The sequence below is a fragment of the Branchiostoma lanceolatum genome, chromosome 1 (genome assembly GCF_035083965.1).
Source record: "Branchiostoma lanceolatum isolate klBraLanc5 chromosome 1, klBraLanc5.hap2, whole genome shotgun sequence".
Lineage (NCBI taxonomy): Eukaryota > Metazoa > Chordata > Leptocardii > Amphioxiformes > Branchiostomatidae > Branchiostoma > Branchiostoma lanceolatum.
The window spans coordinates 19409116-19430933 of NC_089722.1; the positions used below are offsets into that span (position 1 = coordinate 19409116).

The 21818-nt window shown below is 41.9% G+C and overlaps 1 protein-coding gene across 1 annotated transcript; it reads left to right on the plus strand.

Moving 5' to 3' along the window:
- Positions 1-1488: 1488 nt before the first annotated feature.
- On the plus strand, positions 1489-19983 carry LOC136439735 (uncharacterized). Its single transcript, XM_066435298.1, has 19 exons — positions 1489-1741; positions 6375-6477; positions 6976-7253; positions 7831-7951; positions 8195-8316; positions 8750-8917; positions 9109-9242; positions 11031-11209; positions 11314-11478; positions 12300-12413; positions 12852-12938; positions 13373-13560; positions 14034-14206; positions 14749-14851; positions 15050-15189; positions 15702-15810; positions 16415-16622; positions 17005-17151; positions 17555-19983. Exons 2-19 carry the CDS (start codon positions 6378-6380, stop codon positions 17623-17625), a joined length of 2607 nt encoding a protein of 868 aa, XP_066291395.1. The 5' UTR covers positions 1489-1741; positions 6375-6377; the 3' UTR covers positions 17626-19983.
- Positions 19984-21818: the final 1835 nt, after the last annotated feature.

Here is a 21818-nt window from a genome sequence, read left to right on the forward strand (position 1 = left end):
GCCCCAAACCCATGTGTTAGCGGTGCAGCATTTTCTCAACTCTCTCATGATAGCCAGAGGGTCTAATTACTATAAACCACTCGCGCTGTAGTACCACAAAGGTTAAGGTGACTTTAAAACGCCGTGTACGCACAAAACCTGGTATCACCAGCGAAGCATCTACTAATATCAACGAGCGACAGGATCAGCCATCTATTGTTGGATGATGGTGTAAATTGGGATGGATTTCCTGACGCAAAGGGCTTAATTACCATACGGACGATAAGAGCGTCTTTGTTGACACTAAGGTTAAGGCAAAAGTCACACAAGCACAAAACCCTTTCATATCCTCTACTGATAAAACTTCTAATAAAGCAAAACTTAGGTGTAAGCGGTGCAGCATCATTAAATCGAATGTAGATGTACTAGATTGTATCAATTGATCTATATTTTTGAGTATATCAAGGATGATATTATTGGACTTCCCTTAAATGTCTGTCTTAATTAACGAAGGTGCAGAGAAATTCACGATTAGGCTCTTGATTGAACCTGTCTCCGCACAGACACGACGTCCTATCTTCTCCGCTTTCCTCTGGAAAAGTCGTAAAAAAAAGATAGCAGCTTGACAAAGGAAAACTTTAAGCTATCTTAAACCAAAATCTGGATTCTAGTAGTGCAGCATATTCTAATAGTGATGATATTGAACTTTTTTGTCGGTGACTGGAGTAAATTATGTAAGATTTATTGATACGACAGTGGGCCTAATTACTATAAACTGCTATAGTGCCACAAAGGTGAAGGTGACTTCAACAAAGCACGCTGGCACAAAACCCTTTCTTCTGCATCAACTGATAAAATCTTACAGACAACAGCCTGATAAAGAATCACAGTAAGCTCCCTAAAGCCAAACCTCTGAGCATCTACTAATATCAACGAGCTACAGGATCAGCCATCTATTGTTGGATGATGGTGTAAATTGGGATGGATTTCCTGACGCAAAGGGCTTAATTACTACACGAACGATAAGAACGTCTTTGTTGCCACTAAGGTTAAGGCAAAAGTCACACAAGCACAAAACCATTCCTTCTCCACTACTGATAAAACAGTGCAGCATCATTTACTTGAACGTAGATGTACTAGATTATATCAATTGATTGATATTTTTTTAGTAGACCAAGGATGATATTATTGGACTTTCTTTAGAAAAGCTTTTGAATTAACGAAGGGGCAGAGAAATTCACGATTAGTCTCTCGATTGAAACTGTCTCCGTACATTAGAAATGATGACACCATGTCTGGGTTCTGGGTGGTATAATCTACACGCCAGACTCTTGATGGCGACAACTGGAATTATTCATCCTGACATTGTGGATACTATAATGCCATAAGGTCAGCCTTCTCTTGTCGGTGGTTGGTACCGTGTAGATTCTGGAGATATCCTGATACAGATACCCTAAGTTCTAAAGATAGGTTTGGTGCCGCCAAGTTACCTTTAGAACGTCGCACAATCACAAAGGCCTTTCTTTCTGCTTTCTTTTGATAAAATCGTAAATATAAGGAAAGGCTTCAAGTCAAGTCAGCCAGGTGAGAAGTAAGGCAGAGAAGACCATAGACGTGAGTGTGCAGAGTGCAGCCCGTGTACCTGACGTCCGACTTTGTCTTTCTGACACTACGAGGGTGGAGTTTTACTTTTGAATAGTCGACTCTTCGGGTCTACACGTGAAGAGTAACCAGCAAGGCACCGTAGACTTCACTTGAGGACGTAAGTTTTTCCTTTCAATACATTTTTTTTCATATTTACACTTTTTGGAATCAACTGCCGTTAGTGACTTAACCAACGAAAATCATACTTTACAGGCGCTAGGTAGGTCGATTATTCTCTTTATAAACGAATATTAGCCTATCAATAATGCAAGGGACGTCAAAGACAAGTGGTTATTTACAAAAGTCGCATATCATTAAATTGTTTTATTCATTTTGCCTATAGACCCACAAAAATAGCTTTTTTTTCTGCTGAAAAATTGATAAAAGGACTGCGTGGCCACAACGAGCAGATGTAACGATCTTTTCCATTCAATAGCTTGCTGACCAACATTTTCAGGTAACCGTAGCCTATATGTATTATCAAGAAATGTGTTGAAAGTGATACCTGGCGGGATACCATCGTCATCTTAGAGATCGAATACTTTCAAAAACTATTAAAAACGAATGTGGACATAAACGTTTCAACACTGCAATTCCACGGTTGTTTAGCAACCCAGAAGATATTTAGCACTGCATTTTATTTACTTTCTTACCATCATCGTCCGATATGAGACATATGGCCATGAAGTTTTATTTCTTTTTTAAGTCTTGCTTTTTAAAATAAATGAAATCCATTTAAGTTCTTTTTTATGACTAAAAAAAATGGAAAATGACGTTTAGCTTTAAAATGATTGACCAAAAACAGCCATCTTGGCTAAAGCCGCTGTTTTTTTTAGAACTTAAAATCAAGGTATAGCAGATTCCCCCAATCCACACTAGCCTGGGTGCCATCCGATGAATACCGAAGCTCCTACACTCTCTCCTACACTCTCTACCTTGATTTTTTTCAGAGTAGCTAGTGTAGGAACTCTGGAAGTAATCCGATGGCACCCAGGCTAAATCCACGCCAGATCAGATCATAATTCTTATTACAGAATAGATCGCGCCCGGTTTGACTTTTTGTTGCTGTATTTTTTACTCGGGACATTTCCCCACTCCATAAAAATCAATTTTGTCTAGAATTATGTTCATATGATCACGATAGTTTCCTGTTTATGGCTTCTAAGTTTCATGTCCGAAGGGATATAATAAAACTAACGATTCTAACCCCAATTTTTCGGACTGACTGCGAAAGCGACCCACGCGCCGTTTTTAGATAGATGTACGTTCCATGGCCACCGGGCGTCGGGACTATTTACAACAGAACTTTCTGCTTGAGTTAAAGACAGTTTAAGTTCATCATTTCATCGCATTTATGATTTTTGTTGCCAACCAGGCTTTACGCAGCTGTCAAAGTAGAATGAACATTCATCCCGCTATACCGAAAAGGGTTTTAGGACCGCGGAGCGCTTTGAACTGCAAACAAAATGTGTTCGAAAAACATGCGATAGAGTGCGTGGAGTGGTGGATGGATATTTTTGAGTATCTTGACTCATTTGAAAAATCTAGAGTCAGTTGATTCTTGGAGCAATTCGTAAAAGAACAAGTTGCATTGCGTTGTGTGAACTATACCACAAAAGCAATAATCAGACAGTTAACATACTGAAGTTTCACTGTACATGATCAGTACTAGACGATAGAGTACACAATCATATTACAGTGCTGATGTCATTTCGTAAAGTAAATCATGTCATACGAAAACGTTCGATAGTGGTGTTTCGGACCGGGCGATAAGTTTGGTTATCATACGGTGTTCTACTTTTATCTTTTATCTACATGGGCTTCCACTATTTAGAATGCATTTCGAGTGGACCAAGTGCGCCGCTGTTGAAAATTTAGAATACCAGATTCGGAGGTTGCAATCGATGATGCTACAATTTTTGTCGTTATTCCAGGACACCAAACTCTCTCGACTTTTGTCGCATTTCGTATTGAAATGTGTATTTTTACGAGTGGCTATGACATAAATGAAATATAACACGATGTATCACCATCAGTCAAAGCCCGACCGGTGGTCGACCCGCAGTCGAGCCGCTACCTCAGGCCATACGGTATACACCACGTTGTATTCTGTATGTAGCATCACGTCATACTGAATATAGGTCCATATATCAGACGTTCGCATAAGGTTCCCATTATACGCTATTGTCCGAGCTTGTACCGCGAGCGTCGCACGAGCGGGTCGGCAGATGGTGCCGAAATGAAATGCCGAGCGTCCGAGTCCCGAGCTTGCGGCGAAACCGTTGGGTGCGTTACCGCTAACAAGATCTACTTTAATTTCAAGTAATTTCAAGTTACCTACAGGCACGTAAACATTTTTGAAAATCGAATACCTTAGACAAGAACAGATAGGGCATCTTAAAACGTGCCCGTAATAGACCAATTAGTTTCTTTGTGTAGTAATGAATGAAATGAGAAAGTAGTCCAATCTGCTGGGCTGAAGAAAACGACCCGTGTAGTTTTAACAAGCGATTCCTGAAGCACCACGCCTTGTGAAAATAATAGTTTTCTTTTGATCAAGAAATCGCGACCAGGTCGTAAATGGTGCAAATAAGCTGCAAAATTAGGAAATATATGGCGTAAATTGAAAAGCAATGCATAGGAAAACGGAAACCAGTGTCACAGACAGCCCCGTTTCCTATCATAAAACGTACTTACTTTGTCAATTTGATTAACTCCTTAACCGAAAAATTGATTGTTTGGTTTACGATGTTCATGTTCTTATTAATAGATTCATAATGAAGGCAACTTTTTCTTGCCCATTCTAGAAAACAATCTTCTCACGCTCGCATCAGTTGTGGGGGCCTACAGATCGTCATCCATAGGATAACATCTGTGTGGCCTAAATGATAGAAAATTACATTAGGATAGGGCGTCTGGACAATTCAGGCGAGCAGGCAGATTCGTGATGACAATTTTCAATTTTGATATAGTCTATAGACCGATAAAAGTCGTTAGCTATTAGTCGGTGTCTAGTGTGAGTCGCTGGCGACTTTCTGGTGCCGAGGGCCTAAAATAGCCTAACGGTTCTGACCGCTTTGATTGCTATACGTGGATCAGCCATCGTGACATCAGAAAGCCTAACACTAGAGTTACCCCCCCCCCTCCCCAAAAAAAAACAAGTAGCACACCGTTGGAACTTAAAAGATGACCGCTGTAAGCTCTCAAGAGCCCAAACCTATGTTAAAGATTCGCGCAATACTCTTTACTCAATGCAGATGCTTACTACATTTAATAAATTGCTCCGCAGTTCGGGCTTGACCGGAAATATCATCTTTGAGTCGTAATATCAATTTTCGCAGCCTATTTCATGATCATTTCTCAAAGGTAGAAAATCTCTCAGAGTCTGAAAACTATCCTCTAGAAAAACTGACACTATGTGTGGGTTCTGGACAGTTTGATATATACGCCAAACTTTTGATGGCGACAACTGGAATTATTCATCCTGACATTGTTGATTCTATAATGCCATTAGTTTAACCGTCTTTTGTGAGTGGCTGCTGTGAATTGTTGGGGATTTCTTCTGTATCCGCTTATTGATGTAGAAGGCTTTGATACTATAAGTCACCAAGGGGATTTCAACAATTCGCAAAACCACAAACACTTTTCTTCTGCGCTACTGATAAAATCTTTCAGATCGACAAAAGAACGCTGCAAGCTCTTTTAAGTACTGTACGCTATTCCACCTGGCGATAGCAGTGCAGCAGTTTCCAAACGTTATCGTTTACTAGATTGTAATAACGTCTTTATATTCTAGAGTAGACCGAAAATTTCAGGGCTTCCTCAAATTTCGTTTTAAGCCTGTTTCACGATATCAGAAAATAACTTTTGAAGGCTGCTTGTGTAAATTACAATTCCAGCATTCACTAGACAGTAATGAGTCGACCTAACTACTGTTGTCGACAACTTGGATTAGTTTCCATGACATTTCGGAGTCTATAATGTGATTGCTTTTTTTGGCTTTTGTAAATTTCAGAGGGTTTATGATGCAGAGGACCCCGTTACTTTACAAATGAATAGGACTGCTGAAGCGATTGAAGGAGGATCAACCAAGATTCCGTTTCAAAGTTCAAATCTAAGTTGAGCACAAAAAACTCAAAGTAAAGGTTTTAAGAATGATCCCTGTATTTGGAGACTTTTGTGCTGAACTAGTCATTTTAGCTTTCGATCGGAATCTTATCTAATCCTGTTTCAATCGCTTCAGCAGTAATACTTGTTTGTAAAGTAATGAGGTCCTCTACATCATGTAATCCTCCGCAATTTATAAAAGCAACAAAGAAGCAATCGTATTATAGACTCTACAATGCCATGGTAACTAATCCAAATTGTCGACAACAGGCGTCTGGTCGAGTTAATTAGCCAGCTATCGTCACAAATACACTAAGTGTAACTATTTATCAATAACTTCTTATTTAAAAAAATTCAAACTGGTTTGCTTGCATGACTTACAGCAGGGGGGGGGCTGTTTTTATTTTTCTATTTCGTTGCTGTTCTTTTGTGTTTTATTGTTCCAGAGCTTGCAAGATGTTGTATCATCTGCAATGATATCATATCAAATAGATGTGGTCTAGGCTTATGTCCTAGGACCTGTTCGACAGACGCATCTGGAGATAGAAATCTCAGAGCGGTGTGAGAGAGCTTGAATTTGTATATAATGTATCAAGAACATTTCGATCCTGTATAACGATGAGATCCGATTGGTGACATTTTAGGTGATGTACGCTGACACAATGACGGGTCCTTGTACATCATGTTACTGGAAGTGGGCGGCCATGGTGCTTATACTAGCAACGACCTCAACCGTGACTGCTCAAGGTAATTTTATGACTGATTAAGTTTTCTTGGGGGAGATCAATGAAACTTTACATTAGAAGTTCACGTGTGACCTGCTTGTTTGTGCTTCCGTAAAGTTTTGCCAGCATAACTTCAGAAGCTATGGGTGGATTAGTATGGTCGTTGGTAGATAGATGGTTAGGCCTAGCGATTACTGGTCTTCTGGCAACTTTCCTCGGTATTAGAGTGGCACGATCTGTTTTTGTATCTTTTCTCCTGGACATGTTATGGTGTTATTTTGGGTGACAGATTGCTTTCCATGTCGTGGTAAGACAAAAGATGCATATACCGGGAGTTCTGTTGCAGTGCCACGAAAAGTCGTCAAGAGGCCCATAATCAACCCTGCTGGCTTTTAATCTACTCTTTCAGAAAATATCATTAGAATACATTTATAGCCTCTTGAGTTGTTGCTGGCCATAAAACGGGAGCTAGCTAGATGCTGTAGACTGACACGAGTGTAATGTCGCTATTCAATTCCAGTCACTCCCGACATAGAAGTCATCTCTGCCTGGCCTTCCGCTAACCTGTACTACCAGGAGTCCCTGACCCTGACCTGCCATGGCGGCGGGGATCCCGCACCGACCTACACCTGGACCCACGACCCGGGCTCTCTCCCTGATCGTGCCGTGGTGGATGAGGATGCGGGAACGTTGACCGTGGCGGAGGTGACCGATTCCGAAAGCGGGGTGTACACCTGCACCGCGGACAACGGAGTTGGAGTGGCCACGATGAACATCACCGTGGTGGGCTGTCCTGATGTAAGTCATGTGCTTTAATTCTCTTCAGGTCTGCGTGGTAAATTAAAGTTCTAATCATGGGTTATTTCTATACATATTTGTGGCTTCTTCATCCTCGTTCCACACCCACCCTGCCCTGCACAAAATGCCCACGACACTTCCGTACAGCGCTAGGCTTGGACAGTCATATCAGGCATTGTTAAATACGTATGTTGCAATATCATAGTATATACTACTGTAGTAAAGTTTGTTTCAAAGGTGTCTGGGCACTTCAGCAGTGGGGGGGGTATATTTTTGCTCTGGAAATCCAGCAGGACAAGGGTTAAGTGGATGCAAGCCGCCTTTTCCGTCGGTTCAAATAGCTTGACTACGGTACAGACCCGTCACAGTTCCTTGGGATCGCGTGCGGGCATGCCCTGGTGTGTACCTTCTTCAGGTTGTGCGTATCTAGTATCTATATGGAATGTAAGCCGCACGGTAGGCGATGATGTTTTCACTTTTGATCATCTCGGTGTCTTCAATCAGCAGGTGATACGTTTCTATGACATTTGGGTCCGTACATTTTAGGATGTACTGACAAAACGTATTTCTTTTGCAGGTCGCGTCCTGCCCAGACTCCAACCTCTTCTGTCCTAGCTGGGCTAACAGTGGACAGTGCCAGAGCAACCCGAGCTATATGCTTACGAGCTGTCGGCTTAGCTGTGGCGTCTGTTTCCCAAGTATGATATATGATGCTAAAAAGTCGCCGAATTTATACACAAAGATACAACACCACATTTTGACGAATTGATCTCCTTTATATTGTACTGGATATAACTATATAAATATACTGGTATTGATACTAAATGTAACAGAATTGTTTTCTGGCCATGTTGTTGGCCAAAAGAACTCTTTGCAATACATTCTGCATTCCCTGTAAAACATCAAAAATATGTGTGTTTGTTCGTATATCTTCCTCTCAGACCTTGGCGCTCATTGCACTTCCAAACGCCGCGGACGTTCCTGGGACACATGGCAATGTGCTGACGTCACAAGTGTCTCTGAAGCAGTGCGGACCGAGCTTAATCTGCACATTTTCTACCAGGTTTGTAGACATACTGAATAACACAATTTCCTATATACCGACCTAGCATGAGTACCAGCCTCCGTAGTGACCGCTGGCTCAAAACAAATCGCTTGCTAACCACGGCAATTTTGATAATACCGACCATGTCTGAACGCATAATTCCTTAGGAGCTAATTGACGCTTGGTTGTGTATATATTGTAGTTTTTCGATGTTTTTGTTGTCTATCAGATTCTCTTATTTCCATGTTTATGTTATTCTGTTTATGTTATCTGTTTACGTTATTCTGTAAAATGTTATTCTGCACAGGGCACGCCTGTAAAGAGGTGTGTTAAGCACTGATTACGCCTACCATCTATAGGGAAAACAGAAATAAATGAATAGATAAATAAGTAGAGCTGCACTGGAACATCACAGACAACACTGCACATTCCCTTTCATCATGTAAACTAGAAATATCTCCACGCCTATGGTATCCCCATCCTCGGCTCTTCCATCGTGTCGGACGACGCCCTCCGGAGAGCGTGTTACATTGTGCTGTTCATGTTAGCGGACAGAAAGGACATCCGGGACTCTTACTATAACTACAACGGCAGGGCTGCCATCATGGCCGAAACTGAGGTAAGGTCTCCGTTTTGCGCCATTGCGGCCAATTGTGCCACCTATCATTTGACAGCTTCACATACTTCTAGTGATTTTGTTGTACATGGTACCAACATTCACACGAGAAACAGGTCTCCGTTTGTCTATTTCGTGCAGCTCACACCGTTACTGCTACCACGATAACTTTTCACGTACCTTTATACTTACAGGTGACGCTGGATATTCCCGAACACTCTAACCTCGACCCATTCTTCAACACGCGGGCCAGAGGCCTGGGGGGCACCCCCAGCAAACCCGTGTCCACCGGGGCCGAGGAGAACGTGCTCTGCTACAGCAACGACCGGTAAGGATCTGTATCTGTATAGCCGGTATAACCGCCCTTCGGCGTAACACACCAGCAGAATGGGCGTCTTCAAACTCTCCTCCCAACTTTCTCAACCTGATTTCTTGCAAAAATTGGCCTATTGGGATTTCCTAGATAGTTTTGCAAAAAGTGATGTCAAATCCCTATTTTCGTCAGTGAATTGCCTTCATCAAAGCCCAGCTGAAATTGTGGTTTATGTTTCTTGATACCCTCTCGTTGAAACGAGTCAGAAAATTCTAGTTTCCCTGCTGTTTTGGACTGCAGAGGAATTATCTTCAACAACTGTCTAAGACCCCCATTCCACTTGGACGGCGCTCTCACCGCGCTCTCACGGCGACCTAAAAAGGCCCAGGGCGCCGTGAAAGCGCCGAACTCCTGGAAAACGTGCTCAAGTGGAATCTCTACGGCGACCCTTGCGCGCTCTCAGCGCGACCAAAATATCAAATGTCAGCAACTTTTTAAAGATTTCACAGATCACTCAACGAATTCCAGAGATAAAGAACGAATTTTTGTTACGTTTTGTGTGCTTTGTTGTCTTCACAGTCATACCTTTACCTCTTGCATCATATTAGAATGATAAAATCAAAGGGAAAACAGATTCAATTTCAGTTGCTGCACGGTCGCTCAGTGTGTGTCTTAAAGGAAAGCTACACAAAAAATTGAAAATCCTTCTATGCTATGCTTAATATATTCCAAAGTCAAATTCTTACTTCAGGTTGTTTCACATAAGTCCGTCATAGTTCTGGGGTTTTTACACAGTTTGCAACTTATGCCGTGCTGACGCCTTCTCGCCTGATAATTGAATTATATGACGTCGGTGTTTCAAAATTTAGAACACTGACGTCATATAATACAATCATCAGGTGAAAAATTTGAAACACTGACGTCATATAATTCAATTATCAGGTGAGAAGGCGTCAGCACGGCATAAGTTGCAAACTGTGGAAAATCCCAGAACTATGACGGACTTATGTGAAACAACTTGAAGTAAGAATTTGACTTTGGAAAATATTAAGCATAGCATAGAAGGATTTTCAATTTTTTGTGTAGCTTTCCTTTAAGTAATATATGTATGTTCAACTTGTTTTTTTCTGTGTTGTCTGCCATGTACACTGTTTGCAATAAATATATTTTATCATTCTACTTTATAATAGAAAGGTAAATCACTTGGAGGGAATTTAATTTGAATGGAAGCAAGTACTTGTAGGTATTGGTCAATTTGTATTACCCACGAGCAAAACTATGATTTGACCACAAAATTCCCAGAAATTCAAGATACACCACTTCAAGAATGAAATTTGTTTGAACTACAGTTAAGACCATTCAATCCTCATAGAGCGCTCGCTGCGATCCTTGAGCGCTCGCTGCGGCCCTTTGATCCCACCTTGGGCGCTTTCACGGCGCTCACCGCGTTCGCACGGCGCTCTCACGGCGCTCACCGCGCTCGCTCCGCGCTCCCTCGGCGCTCTCTCGGCTCTCGTTTTTCATCGCCATCCTCGGCGCTCTCACGGCGAAGGTTTTGAGCATGTTCAAAACCATCGCCGAGGTGACGGCGCGCATGGCGCTCTCGCCGCGCTGTCGGCGCTCTCGCCGCGCTGTCGGCGCTCTCAATGGCGCTCTCGCCGCGCTGTCGGCGCTCTCACGGCGATCTGGCCAAAATGAGGTCGCCGTGAGAGCGCGGTGAGAGCGCCGTCCAAGTGGAATGGGGGTATAAGTAAACCTATTTTCAATGCTTTTAACTATTGACTAGTCGTTTATCCTCTACAGGTACATAGCGGAAGATATCTTTCTCAGTGAGTTCGCCCACGGAATGGACCTCGTTGGAGCCCGACTGGTCATCGGTGATTTCAAAATTCGTCTGCGGGCAGCCTATGACGACGCTCTGGCCAGTGGACTGTGGGCTAACACCTACGCCGCCGAGACCCTTGACGAGTACTTTGCAGAAGGTCAGTATAGCGAACATATCAGCCAAGATGGCTTCTTGATGCCGTTGCTTTCACACGCAGTGTGATACAGCACAAAGTTACATCCCACATTTCTACATTTACAGGTGTGCAGAGTTTCTTTAACGTGAATCACGAGAGGGATCCGCCCGACGGGATACACAACCACGTCAACACCCGTGCCGAGCTGCAAGCCTACGACCCGGCCCTTTACGCCCTGATAGATGAGATCTTTCCCTGCGGAAATGTCATTGTCAAGCGCTGCGAACGGGGTGAGGCAGACTATTTATTAAAAACAATTAAATTAGCCATACCACGCAATCTTCCGTGAAGATTCCGTGGACATGTAGGCTAGGTTGACCCAACAAACCAACCTAACATATATAAAGAGGCAGTTCCTCGTGATCATCAGGGTCGCCTTTTTTGTCACTGATGTTTTGCCTTTAGCCAGCATGAATCCGTCTTACTAGTCGCACAACTATGATCTTCACCTTCTATGATAAGATAGGTCCAATGCAACGCACTTGTACATATATGTATCATTCGAAGACCAACGATGCAATTTCAGTAACTACCATGTTGAACAGATACCTACATCCTTGGAAACTGTGTTCACAAGCACAGCAATCACAATCGAGTAATGCACGCACGTTTTCACTTTACCTTAGTGGATAAGAGATCAATTTTTATCTCCATGAAAAATGGAGATATTGTTTTTGGTGTGTCTGTGTGTGTGTGTGTTTGTGTTTCCGGACTATTGTAGTCAGCATAACTCAAGAACCTCTGGATGGATTACGATGATATTTGGTATGTGGGCAGGTGTTGTGAAGCCAAAATTCAAGGTCAATTTTGGGCCCCCTGGTATGTGACCTTGGTACTGCAGCAGAAATTCAATTTTTGTATCTCTTGACCTGGACGTGCTATGGTCTTGATTTTTTGGCGGCAGATAGCTTGTGGTGTAATGAAGACGTGGTGTGAGTTTGGGCCCCCTAGCAGCTTGCTCTGGTTTTATAAAGCAAGGGGGTAGAGATCTCTAGGGAGTGTTGGACATGAGTTAGAAGAATTTTGTTTCAACCGTGTTTTATCCACACAGATTATGTCAACTCCACGATGAAGATGGATTGCTTCTCCGAACACTACCAGAGGGCCATCGTGCTGGGGGATGCAGTCTGGGAAAAGACTCCGACAACCACCACTAGCACACAAGGTATTGTGACTTTCACCAACTTAATTTGACATCATTTGGACAAGAAATGTATATTTGAGACACAAATCCCTATCATTGTTTCTTTCTATCATGGCATATAATTCTCTTAGTCGTGGCGACTGTTGCAGGGCTTGCTTTTACTTGCTGTCTTGTATATCATCATCATCATCATCTTTCGCCCGGATTAACTCCGATGAGGTACACACAACAAAGTGCAATTCCAGTACACTCAATAAAGTGTAATTCCAGAACTGCTAGTAGAGGACGGAAGAAAGGCCTGTCTTGTATATAGTACGGGCTATATACAAGACAGGAAGTAAAAGTAAGCCCTGCAACATTTACCACGGCTAATATGTATCTAAGATAACATCTTGAAGAAACAAATGAGGGTAACACATTGGTTTTATAGTTAATCTACTTGAAAATTGTTTGCGATAGGCACAACGCCAACCGTACCCCAGACGCCAAGTGTAAGCATCGCTGCACAGTCGACAGCTGTAAGCAAACCGGTAGCACCTACCACAGGTTTGAATATTATTTGTTTTACAGCTGTACGGGATTTAAAGGAAGTATCACATATAAAACACTGTAGAATGGCATGCGCGCATTTTTGTTGTACACTTTTAGTTTCCATGTGTGACATTATGATTGAATCAGAGAGCTTCGCCGCATTAATAATTGCATTGCCTACTTGGCAGATTGCAAATTGTTGCCTAAGATTTCGTTGTCCACAATGTCTTTACTCAATGTGTCACGTTGAGTCAACATGCGAAAGTAACTGTATAAACGTGCCTACCCTGTGATGATCTGTGATGTCCGAATATCATGCAGTTCGACAGAAACCGATCAGGAGACATTGATATGCCAAGAGACATCAAGTATGACAAGATATAAGTTTCCTTGAAGTCTTAAGCATAAATCTAAAATGAAGGCATGAATGGACTGTTTTACCATTCCAGATTCGGTTGTCATCGACGTTCAGTGCGACCAGAGCAATATGACCCTGTCTATCCCCCTATCGGTGCTGACGGCTGTGGACGTGTTTAACATGCACCTTCTGGACCCCAACTGTGTTGGCACCGTGGACGGAGATCTAGGTGTCGTCACGTTCCACACAAACCTACAGGAGTGCGGGACCCGCCAGGAGGTAAGGCAGCAACCCTAAATTTTTGCCCGTCAGAGTTCGAATTATGTAAGTGAGCTTGTGATCAAGTGCAAAATGACATCATCAAAACTGACATGATCAAGAGGCATTTGCTTGGAAGTAAGTATTTGGGGCAAGTGCCAGTTGATTCGAGGGTCCTTGCTCTGATCATGCATTCTAACTTTGAAAGTACTGTTCTGTGATACTACTTTATTCGTGTAGATTCACCCTTGAAATGCTATCCTCAATCCTGTCCTAGTCTGTTCCTAATCAGTAGGCTTGTGATGAAGGGTAGAAGGACATTCAAATGGACATGATCCAGAGACATTGCTGAGAAGTATTTGGGGGAAGAGCCAGCTGATTCGAGGTTCCTTGTTCTGATGCAGTCTAACCTTGAAAGTACAGTAGTGTTCTGTACTACTACTGTATTCATATAGATGCACCCTTAAACTGCTATGTCTCTCATACTTCCTAAGACCTCAGGGGATGACAAATTCATTTTCTACAACGAAGCCATCGCCAACCAAGTGACCCATGCGAACGGTGCCGTGCGTGGCCAGCCCATAAACATACCCTTCCATTGCCAGTTCCTCGGTCAATACGACGTTTCCCATGACGGAGTCATCATGTATAACATCCCGTCTCCTCGGTAAGCACATCCCTTTACGCTTTGTTAAAACAAGCTTACAACTTGGCCTGATTTTAATCGAGCTTCTAGTCAGCCGCCCATAACCGCCAGCGGCCTAGGGGAGGGGACATAAACCCCCGGACAGCTGGAGTTTGCGTTATACAGACTACTTACAACTGTGCTTAAAAGTTACTTGTGGATCACGCAACCTGATACCGAGCATGAAACCTATGACACCATAGTACTGTCCTACTGTTCACAGCTGTCAATAATGTATGAAATACAATGTTCGCTCAACATTAAGATTGCGCGAAAGCTATTTGAGAAAACAAAAATCACGGTGGATAATCTAGCGCTTGAGTAGGGGACTGAAGATGTGGAAAATAAAGCTGATCTGGATTTCCTGACTTTAACTACTACATCCATCGCTAATCATGGTAGCTTTTAGAATTCGAATAACCCTTACTGTGATGGAAAAGGTTTTAACGCTGAAGGGGATCTCGGTCATAAAGCGACGCATTAAAGTTTCTGCTTCTTTATTAATGTTTTTAATCCCCTTGCAGTGTTCGAATCGTTGATGCGAACAACTCTTTCACCGTGGAAATGCAGATGTACAGTTCGACGGACTTCGGTGAACCCTATGACTCTTTTGACTTTCCGATTCAGGTCAGGAAATTTGCATTTAACTTTCTCCGTATTAGCTATTTTGTGATCTAACAATGACAGGAAATAACAACGACATCTACGGAAACAACAACAACGACAAGCCAACAAGATATAAGCCTAGCACAAGAGCAATATGATTAACATGTCAGTCTTAGCAATGATCAATAATAATAAATTATTTTTACATGAACACCCTAGGTGACACCGTCTGATCGTCTTAACTTCGGTCTGAGCGTGACGTCACCGCTGAACAACCTGGAGTTGTTTGCCCGTGACTGTGTTTCCACCCCCACGACTGACCCCAACGATTCGCCACAGGTCAACATCATCGACGATGGGTACGTATATGTACGATAGGTGTGTGTGTTGGTGTCGTGATGGTGTCTGACTACATGTGTGCGGTCATTTGTTTGGTTAGAGAATTGCTTGATTGACCTGCAATGGTTATATCTATGGGTTTCTTTATTATTGTATTTCATTATTATTACTATTAGCTTATTGGAGGAGGGCTTAGAAAGGCCTCCCGGGTTTCTTCCCTCCTCCTGCACAATCGTTATATTTGGAATATTTATTTGCCTCTGTTTCTTATTTTATTTATGCAAACCAATAAAAAATGTAGTTGTTCATAGTTCTGCTTGATTGATTGACTGACAAATTGATTAATGGATTGTTGGGTTGGCTGCTTTGTTGGATGCTTGATTGTTTGTTTGCTAGTTTGTTGTACATGAAGATATGTGCTGGTACATTGTTTGATTGCGTTACTATATCGTGGCCGTAGGTAAGAGCAATCAGAGAATCTTGTAACCGCAACGTTCTTTCGTTATAAACGTTGTTCCCTTCGACCTTGCAGCTGCCAGATAGATGAAACTCTGCGAAAGGAAAGTGCCCTTTCTAATGACAAGGCCCTGTACTACAGCGTGGAAGCCTTCACGTTCCCCCGTGCTCTCGATCCCAGCATGGTAAAATTTGATTGAATGATGTCACTTCCGTGGTGGCTGGCCAATTGATAAGACAAGGATAGTTTAAATGCTTGGTTATGTCGGCTGCTCTGGTGGCTGCTTTGACACATGTTTTGCCGCATAGCGCCACACAGTGTTTGCGACCTAGTTCTTAAAATTGGTATTGTCAAGAGAATAAAAACGAGTTGACAAACTTGTGTTATTCTAATTTAAGTGTAACAAAATTCGTTTGAAAAAACAACAGTTATTTCATATTTTAGCTGATGAGATATCATGTCTCCCTGTACACAGTCATTTTGCCTCAGAATCATTCACTGGAAGATTGCAAGTTCTTGATTTGAGAATGTGCATGCGCAGCCTCGAATTGAAACCCAAAATGAAATGGGTTGTTCCCCATTAAGCGTCATAATCATCAGTATGAATGCTGAAAATTTGGATTCACACTTAGATCTAAAACCGCGCATCAGAGTTTGAATAGACCGATGTGCAAATTACAATGCGACATATCTATAAAACCACGTGATATCATACTGCCAGGGTGAAGGTTTTTAGTACGGGGAGTCATTTTTTTCTTGACTGTCGACAATATCCTATCTTTCCGCAGGTGTACCTTCACTGCACCATGGTTATCTGCTTCAAGGACGACCCGGACTCTCGGTGCAAGCAGGGCTGTATCCCGGCCACACGGCGCAGGCGAGCCGCCTCGGACGGGGCGGAGAGCAGGGTTCGCCGGGGGAGCAGTAGGGACACCGACGTGAGAATCGCCCAAGGACCGTTCGAGATGAAGTCCAAAGATGATGAAGCAGGGGCAGGTCAGTAGATAATGTAACATATTTCCCAAGGAAATCATATAAATGTTGCTTACATATGGTTTCGTCATCAAGAACGCAAGTTATTCATTTCACTTGAGCTTATACACATATTATAGGCTTCTAAAATACAGATTCCTTAACAGAGAGTGGTATATGTGTAAGTCCTGCTTGGACGTGGGCATTGCCAAAAGTAGACAACGCGTGATAACTGCTAGCGCTACATCAGCTGTTGCTTACGTTGTTGTTATGCAGGATCTTGAAATTGTCGCTTGATAGTGAGGACAAAAATGACAACCTGCTAAAGTATGCAACACCACAAGTGAAGCTACTGTCAAGTCAAATTTTTCTTTAATACATACCAACCGTTCCTCTTGTTCCACAGTGCCAGCAGCCGTTCCGCTGGGCGTCGCGGTTGGAGCGTCAGTAGGGGTTGCTGGGGTGATGATCCTCGTGAACGTCGCCGTTGTTCTGGTGAAGAAACGGGCTGGTCTCTCGTCGGGGAGCAAGAAGCGAGATGACGACAGTGTCGGTGGGTGACCTTATTTGTGCTTCATTAGGCGTTGATTTACAGGGCGGTGTTTGTGACCATTTTCCAGCAACTGCAAAGTTCCCATCGCATGGCATGAAACTACAACTAGCAATCTGATTATAATCCTACTAAGAAGCAAAGCTTTTTATATCTGGTTCTCTTGGTCCTATTAAAGTCTTGCACATATGTCTTGACTTGTGGCAGCTCATTATTAGAATGCAATACCACTATCGGTTATTGCCCCATCAGTCAAATAAGATAAAATTTATGCAAGTATCTAAACACGAAAAGGCCCTAAACTAGAGCATCTCAGTCAGTTATAACCTCCAGTTTGTGGCCTAAGTCTGTGGATTGCTTTTAAAATTAATGAACATTTTTGTTTTGTTTTTAATTTTTCTGTTAGGACTGGACAACATCGCATTCCAAGCTGAGGGGAAAACGGACAAGACTGATACCGCTGACAACAAGGCTTAAGACGTTTCTTTCTTCCAGAACCGGAGTTTTAAGAGAATGACGATGTAAGATTTAAGCTTCTTCAGCTCTTTTAACATGCAGGCTGCGTCATTAGTAGTATTGAATAGGCCCTTCAGCTAAACACAGAGAGTGTAGTGAACTTCATCATACCAACTATAAGATAGGCTCTCCAAGTAAATTTAGACTTTATATCCACAATAGCATAGGGCCTCCTATACCTCTCCATTCAAACTTAAGTGTAGTGGACTTTATCATTATACCATCAATATCATACGCTTTCCATTTAGATCGCTGGGCTCTGGTGCAGATGATAACAAAAAAGCTTTCTCTGTGTTTATCGATCAACAGCAATACTATTGCTGCACTATCACGATTGGCGTATTCCATGATGATGGCGATTCCTTATATTTTTTACGTCGATTTTTTTAACATCTGCTTCTATTTGCAGTATATGCTTAATGTCTTATAAAAATGTTTTCTAACTACTTATTCACTATTAACAAATAATTTTCTAACATTATAGTTAGTCCTTTCCTGTTCTGCTTCTGGCTAGGCGAAGATGCTGATATGTTTTATTTGAGTAGGTAATAACAAGTGTATCTAGTTTGTGGTGTTAGAGTCTGTAAACACAAGTATTTTTCTGTCATTATCGTTTATCCTTTCTTGTTATGTTTTGGCTTGGTGAAGCTGTTGCTATATATTATAAGTAGCTTTAATGTGTATTTAGTTTTTGGTGTTAGAGTCTGCAGATCACATATGGAATACAGATAAACAGTTGGGTTCATAATTGGAAAACTAAAGTAGGAAGTTCGAACAACGTCAACTGCATAAAGGGTCAATAAAATTGGGGGGCTAGAAATAATTCTTTTCAACCTTTTAAGTCTATTTTCCATATTCATCGACATATGCCTGAAATGCTTTTGATTTTTGCAATGCATGTTCTAACGGAGATCTCAAATATTAATGTGCCTCATTTCCCTTCTTTACCATTGAGAAACAGCCTGTAAGGTAAAGTCACTCTTACTTTTAGAATCTAAAAGTCATCGAGTCCAATGGATTAAAAAGTAATTAAGCTTTTTATGCCTTGAAATACGAATTTCAGAACCCAATGATTAATGATCATTTAAGCAAGAGGAATTTTCCTTTATGAACCCAACAGAGTTATCTTTCAGTTAGAACCTTAATGTCCTTATGTCACTGATAGCACTAAAATGCAACAGTTCTTGATGGCATTCGACTATTGTATTAGTCAATGAACGCAGACATTTTCACACAATATACACTCTCCTGGCGTGATTGAACATCGAACGTTTCGAATCAAACATCCAGTTCTTGATCCCTGCCAGGTAATGATGTTGATCTCCGTACGTGACGTCACATGGAACACGACAGCCAGTCAGTAATGCACTCTGTTTGCCTCTCAAAAGAACGTTTTTCACCAGCCGTGGTTCCAGGTTCTGACCTGGCTGTCGTTTTGACGTCACAAACGGTAAATAACTTGATAACTTGGGATCAAGAACTGGAAGTAAAGTCTGATGTTCAATAACATATAAAAATTGCGTAAGGTTTGCACAAACGTCTTTGTTCATTGAGTAATGCTAATCATCGTAGAATACAATCAAGAACTATAACAATTGTTTATTAGTGTCACAAGTACTATAAGGAATGTGTATGTGGAAAGAAAGGTTCTAATTGAGCAGTGTTACGGCCACACCAACAAAACATCTTATATAAAAACACAGTATCATACTTTAAAAAAAATAGGAGACTCCTGGCTTACCATAATCTATCATCATAGGTTTTTTTTAAATTTTGTTGGAGTGTCTCATGATGAGAGTGAAAACCTGGCCATCTGTTATCTGCAGCTAACGGTGGAGGAAAAGAGATCTCGTCGGCTTCCATAATTCCGCGGGTACCCTAGACCCGCCACATTATGAGATTTGACGTAACCATGACGGATTATAAACGGCACAGTGTCTCATGTCACATAGTTCATTTATCAATTTACATACCGTCTAGCATTGTATCAATAACTCACAGTGATCGTTCTATGTTAAAGGTTGCATCTAGATCTACATATAATACATATAGAATTGTATAGGGGAGTTATATGAGTAAAATTGCTGTTTTTTAGCTGTTTTCTGTAAACGTATACACTGAAAACATGCATGGAATAACTGGACATTGAACACATAGACCAGTACCGTTGTTGACAGGTGAACTATTGTCTCTTGATTACTGTGTTGTACGATGAAGACTGACAAGACATTGTTATATATTATGTCTTGTAATGAAACATTGAAACACCTGGACAAGAGTTACGTGCATATGGAATAAAACGGCAGTCGTGGTCTCACATATCTTTATCAGTGTCATTTCTACTCAGGTATGATTGTGACTTATAATAGCATGTCAATTATATTTATTTCTACAGCGAAGGCTATATCTCATCGATCGCTTCACAACAATTCAAACTTTGCGACACAAAGCCTTATGGATACTAGGAAAATGGATCAGGTACCATGCTAATGAAATTATGAAAACAACGCGGTAATGAATTTACATAGCTTTAAAACAGGAAACGAACCTACATGTGATTAGACATCTCGAGGGTGGAATTTTGGCGTACAACAACTTAAACATTATGTTCTCCTTATATGAATAAGACCGGTGGTAAACCGGGATAAATAACCGAGAATGACCAAAATCGTCAACCATGTCGGCGGATGGTTGGACAGATGGATGGATGGATAAAATAAGACGGATGGAGGAATATTTTGATAAATTAGTGGAGGATGGATTCGAACTGGATGATGATGGAGGATGGATGGGTAGATAAATGGGGGATGGGTTCGAGGGATGGTTGGATAGATGGATGGATGGATGGATGGATGGAGGAATCTTTTGATAGACTGATGGAGGAAGGATGGATTGGATGATGTTGGAAGATGGATGGATAGATGAATGGGGGATGGATTCGAGGGATGGTTGGATAGATAGATGGATGGATGGATGGATGGATGGATGGAGGAATTTTTTGAAAGACTGATGGATGGAGAATGGATTGGATGATGTTGGAGGATGGATAGATGAATGGGGGATGGATTCGAGGGATGGTTGGATAGATAGATGGATAGATGGATAGATGGATAGATGGATGGATGCAGTGTTTCCGCCAGACCGCGACTGAGAGGCCGTCCACTTGGGGAGGGCCGTACCGCGAAAATTAATTGACCGTACCGCGAAAATTGATTGACCGTACCGCGAAAATTAATTGACCAGGAAAAGTAACTGAATGTTGTGATCAGAAAAGACTTTGTTAATTTTTCAAAATCAATTTGTTACGAAGGTCGCTATAATACAGCTTCAATCGTCACAAAATGCGATCTATATTGACCAGAAGCGCCGGAAGTGTAAAGGGGTTTTCCCGCTCTGTGGTCACGTGACATCTTGCCGTCAACCAATCAGAGCACAGGTTTTTATGACGCGGACCAATCAGCGCTTAAAACCTTGCATATCAATGAGCTTAAAAACATGGCGGACGGCCCGGGACGGGGCAGGTTGCGGCTCGACTTATGTGAATTCATAGCGAAAATTACGATTTATCTACGGTACATATGGAGAATTTTCACGGAAAAACATTCAAAGGAATATATATTGTGTCGAATACGGTCAGAAATGATGGCGAATCGCGGCAAATCACGACGTAGAGGCTGAAATGCACGGGCGAAATTCTTGTTTTGTTTACGTTTTTCCTTGTTTTCTTCGATGACTTTCTTCGATTGAGTCTTGAAAAACGGGTTTTTAATGAGATCACCGTATGCCAAAGGCACCGACATCGATTCTTCGCAAGCTTAACAATAGCAACAAACAAAAGAGTGTGAATGTCCAACGACATAGAGCGTCCCCACGCCCGCAGTAACAAAGAAAAACAAAGAAATTATGCCGACCTCTCGTATTTTTTTCCCGATTTCTCGGCATTTAGTTTGTCTTTTTTTTTAAGAGGACGGCCTATGTCTGAGTTCAGGCCGTCCAAAGCGACATAAGGCCGTCATTTGACGGGAAGACGCCCCTCTGGCGGAAACACTGGATGGATGGATAGAGGAATCTTTTGAAAGACTGATGGAGGGAGAATGAATTGGATGATGTTGGAGCCAGGATGGATGGATAGATAAATGGGGGATGGATTCGAG

Coding starts and splice junctions, on each gene's coding strand:
- LOC136439735 (XM_066435298.1), top strand. CDS start 6,378: ATGTACGCTGACACAATGACGGGTCCTTGTACATCATGTTACTGGAAG. Junction 7,254..7,830: donor CCGTGGTGGGCTGTCCTGAT/GTAAGTCATGTG, acceptor TTTCTTTTGCAG/GTCGCGTCCTGCCCAGACTC. Junction 12,414..12,851: donor AACCACCACTAGCACACAAG/GTATTGTGACTT, acceptor TGTTTGCGATAG/GCACAACGCCAACCGTACCC.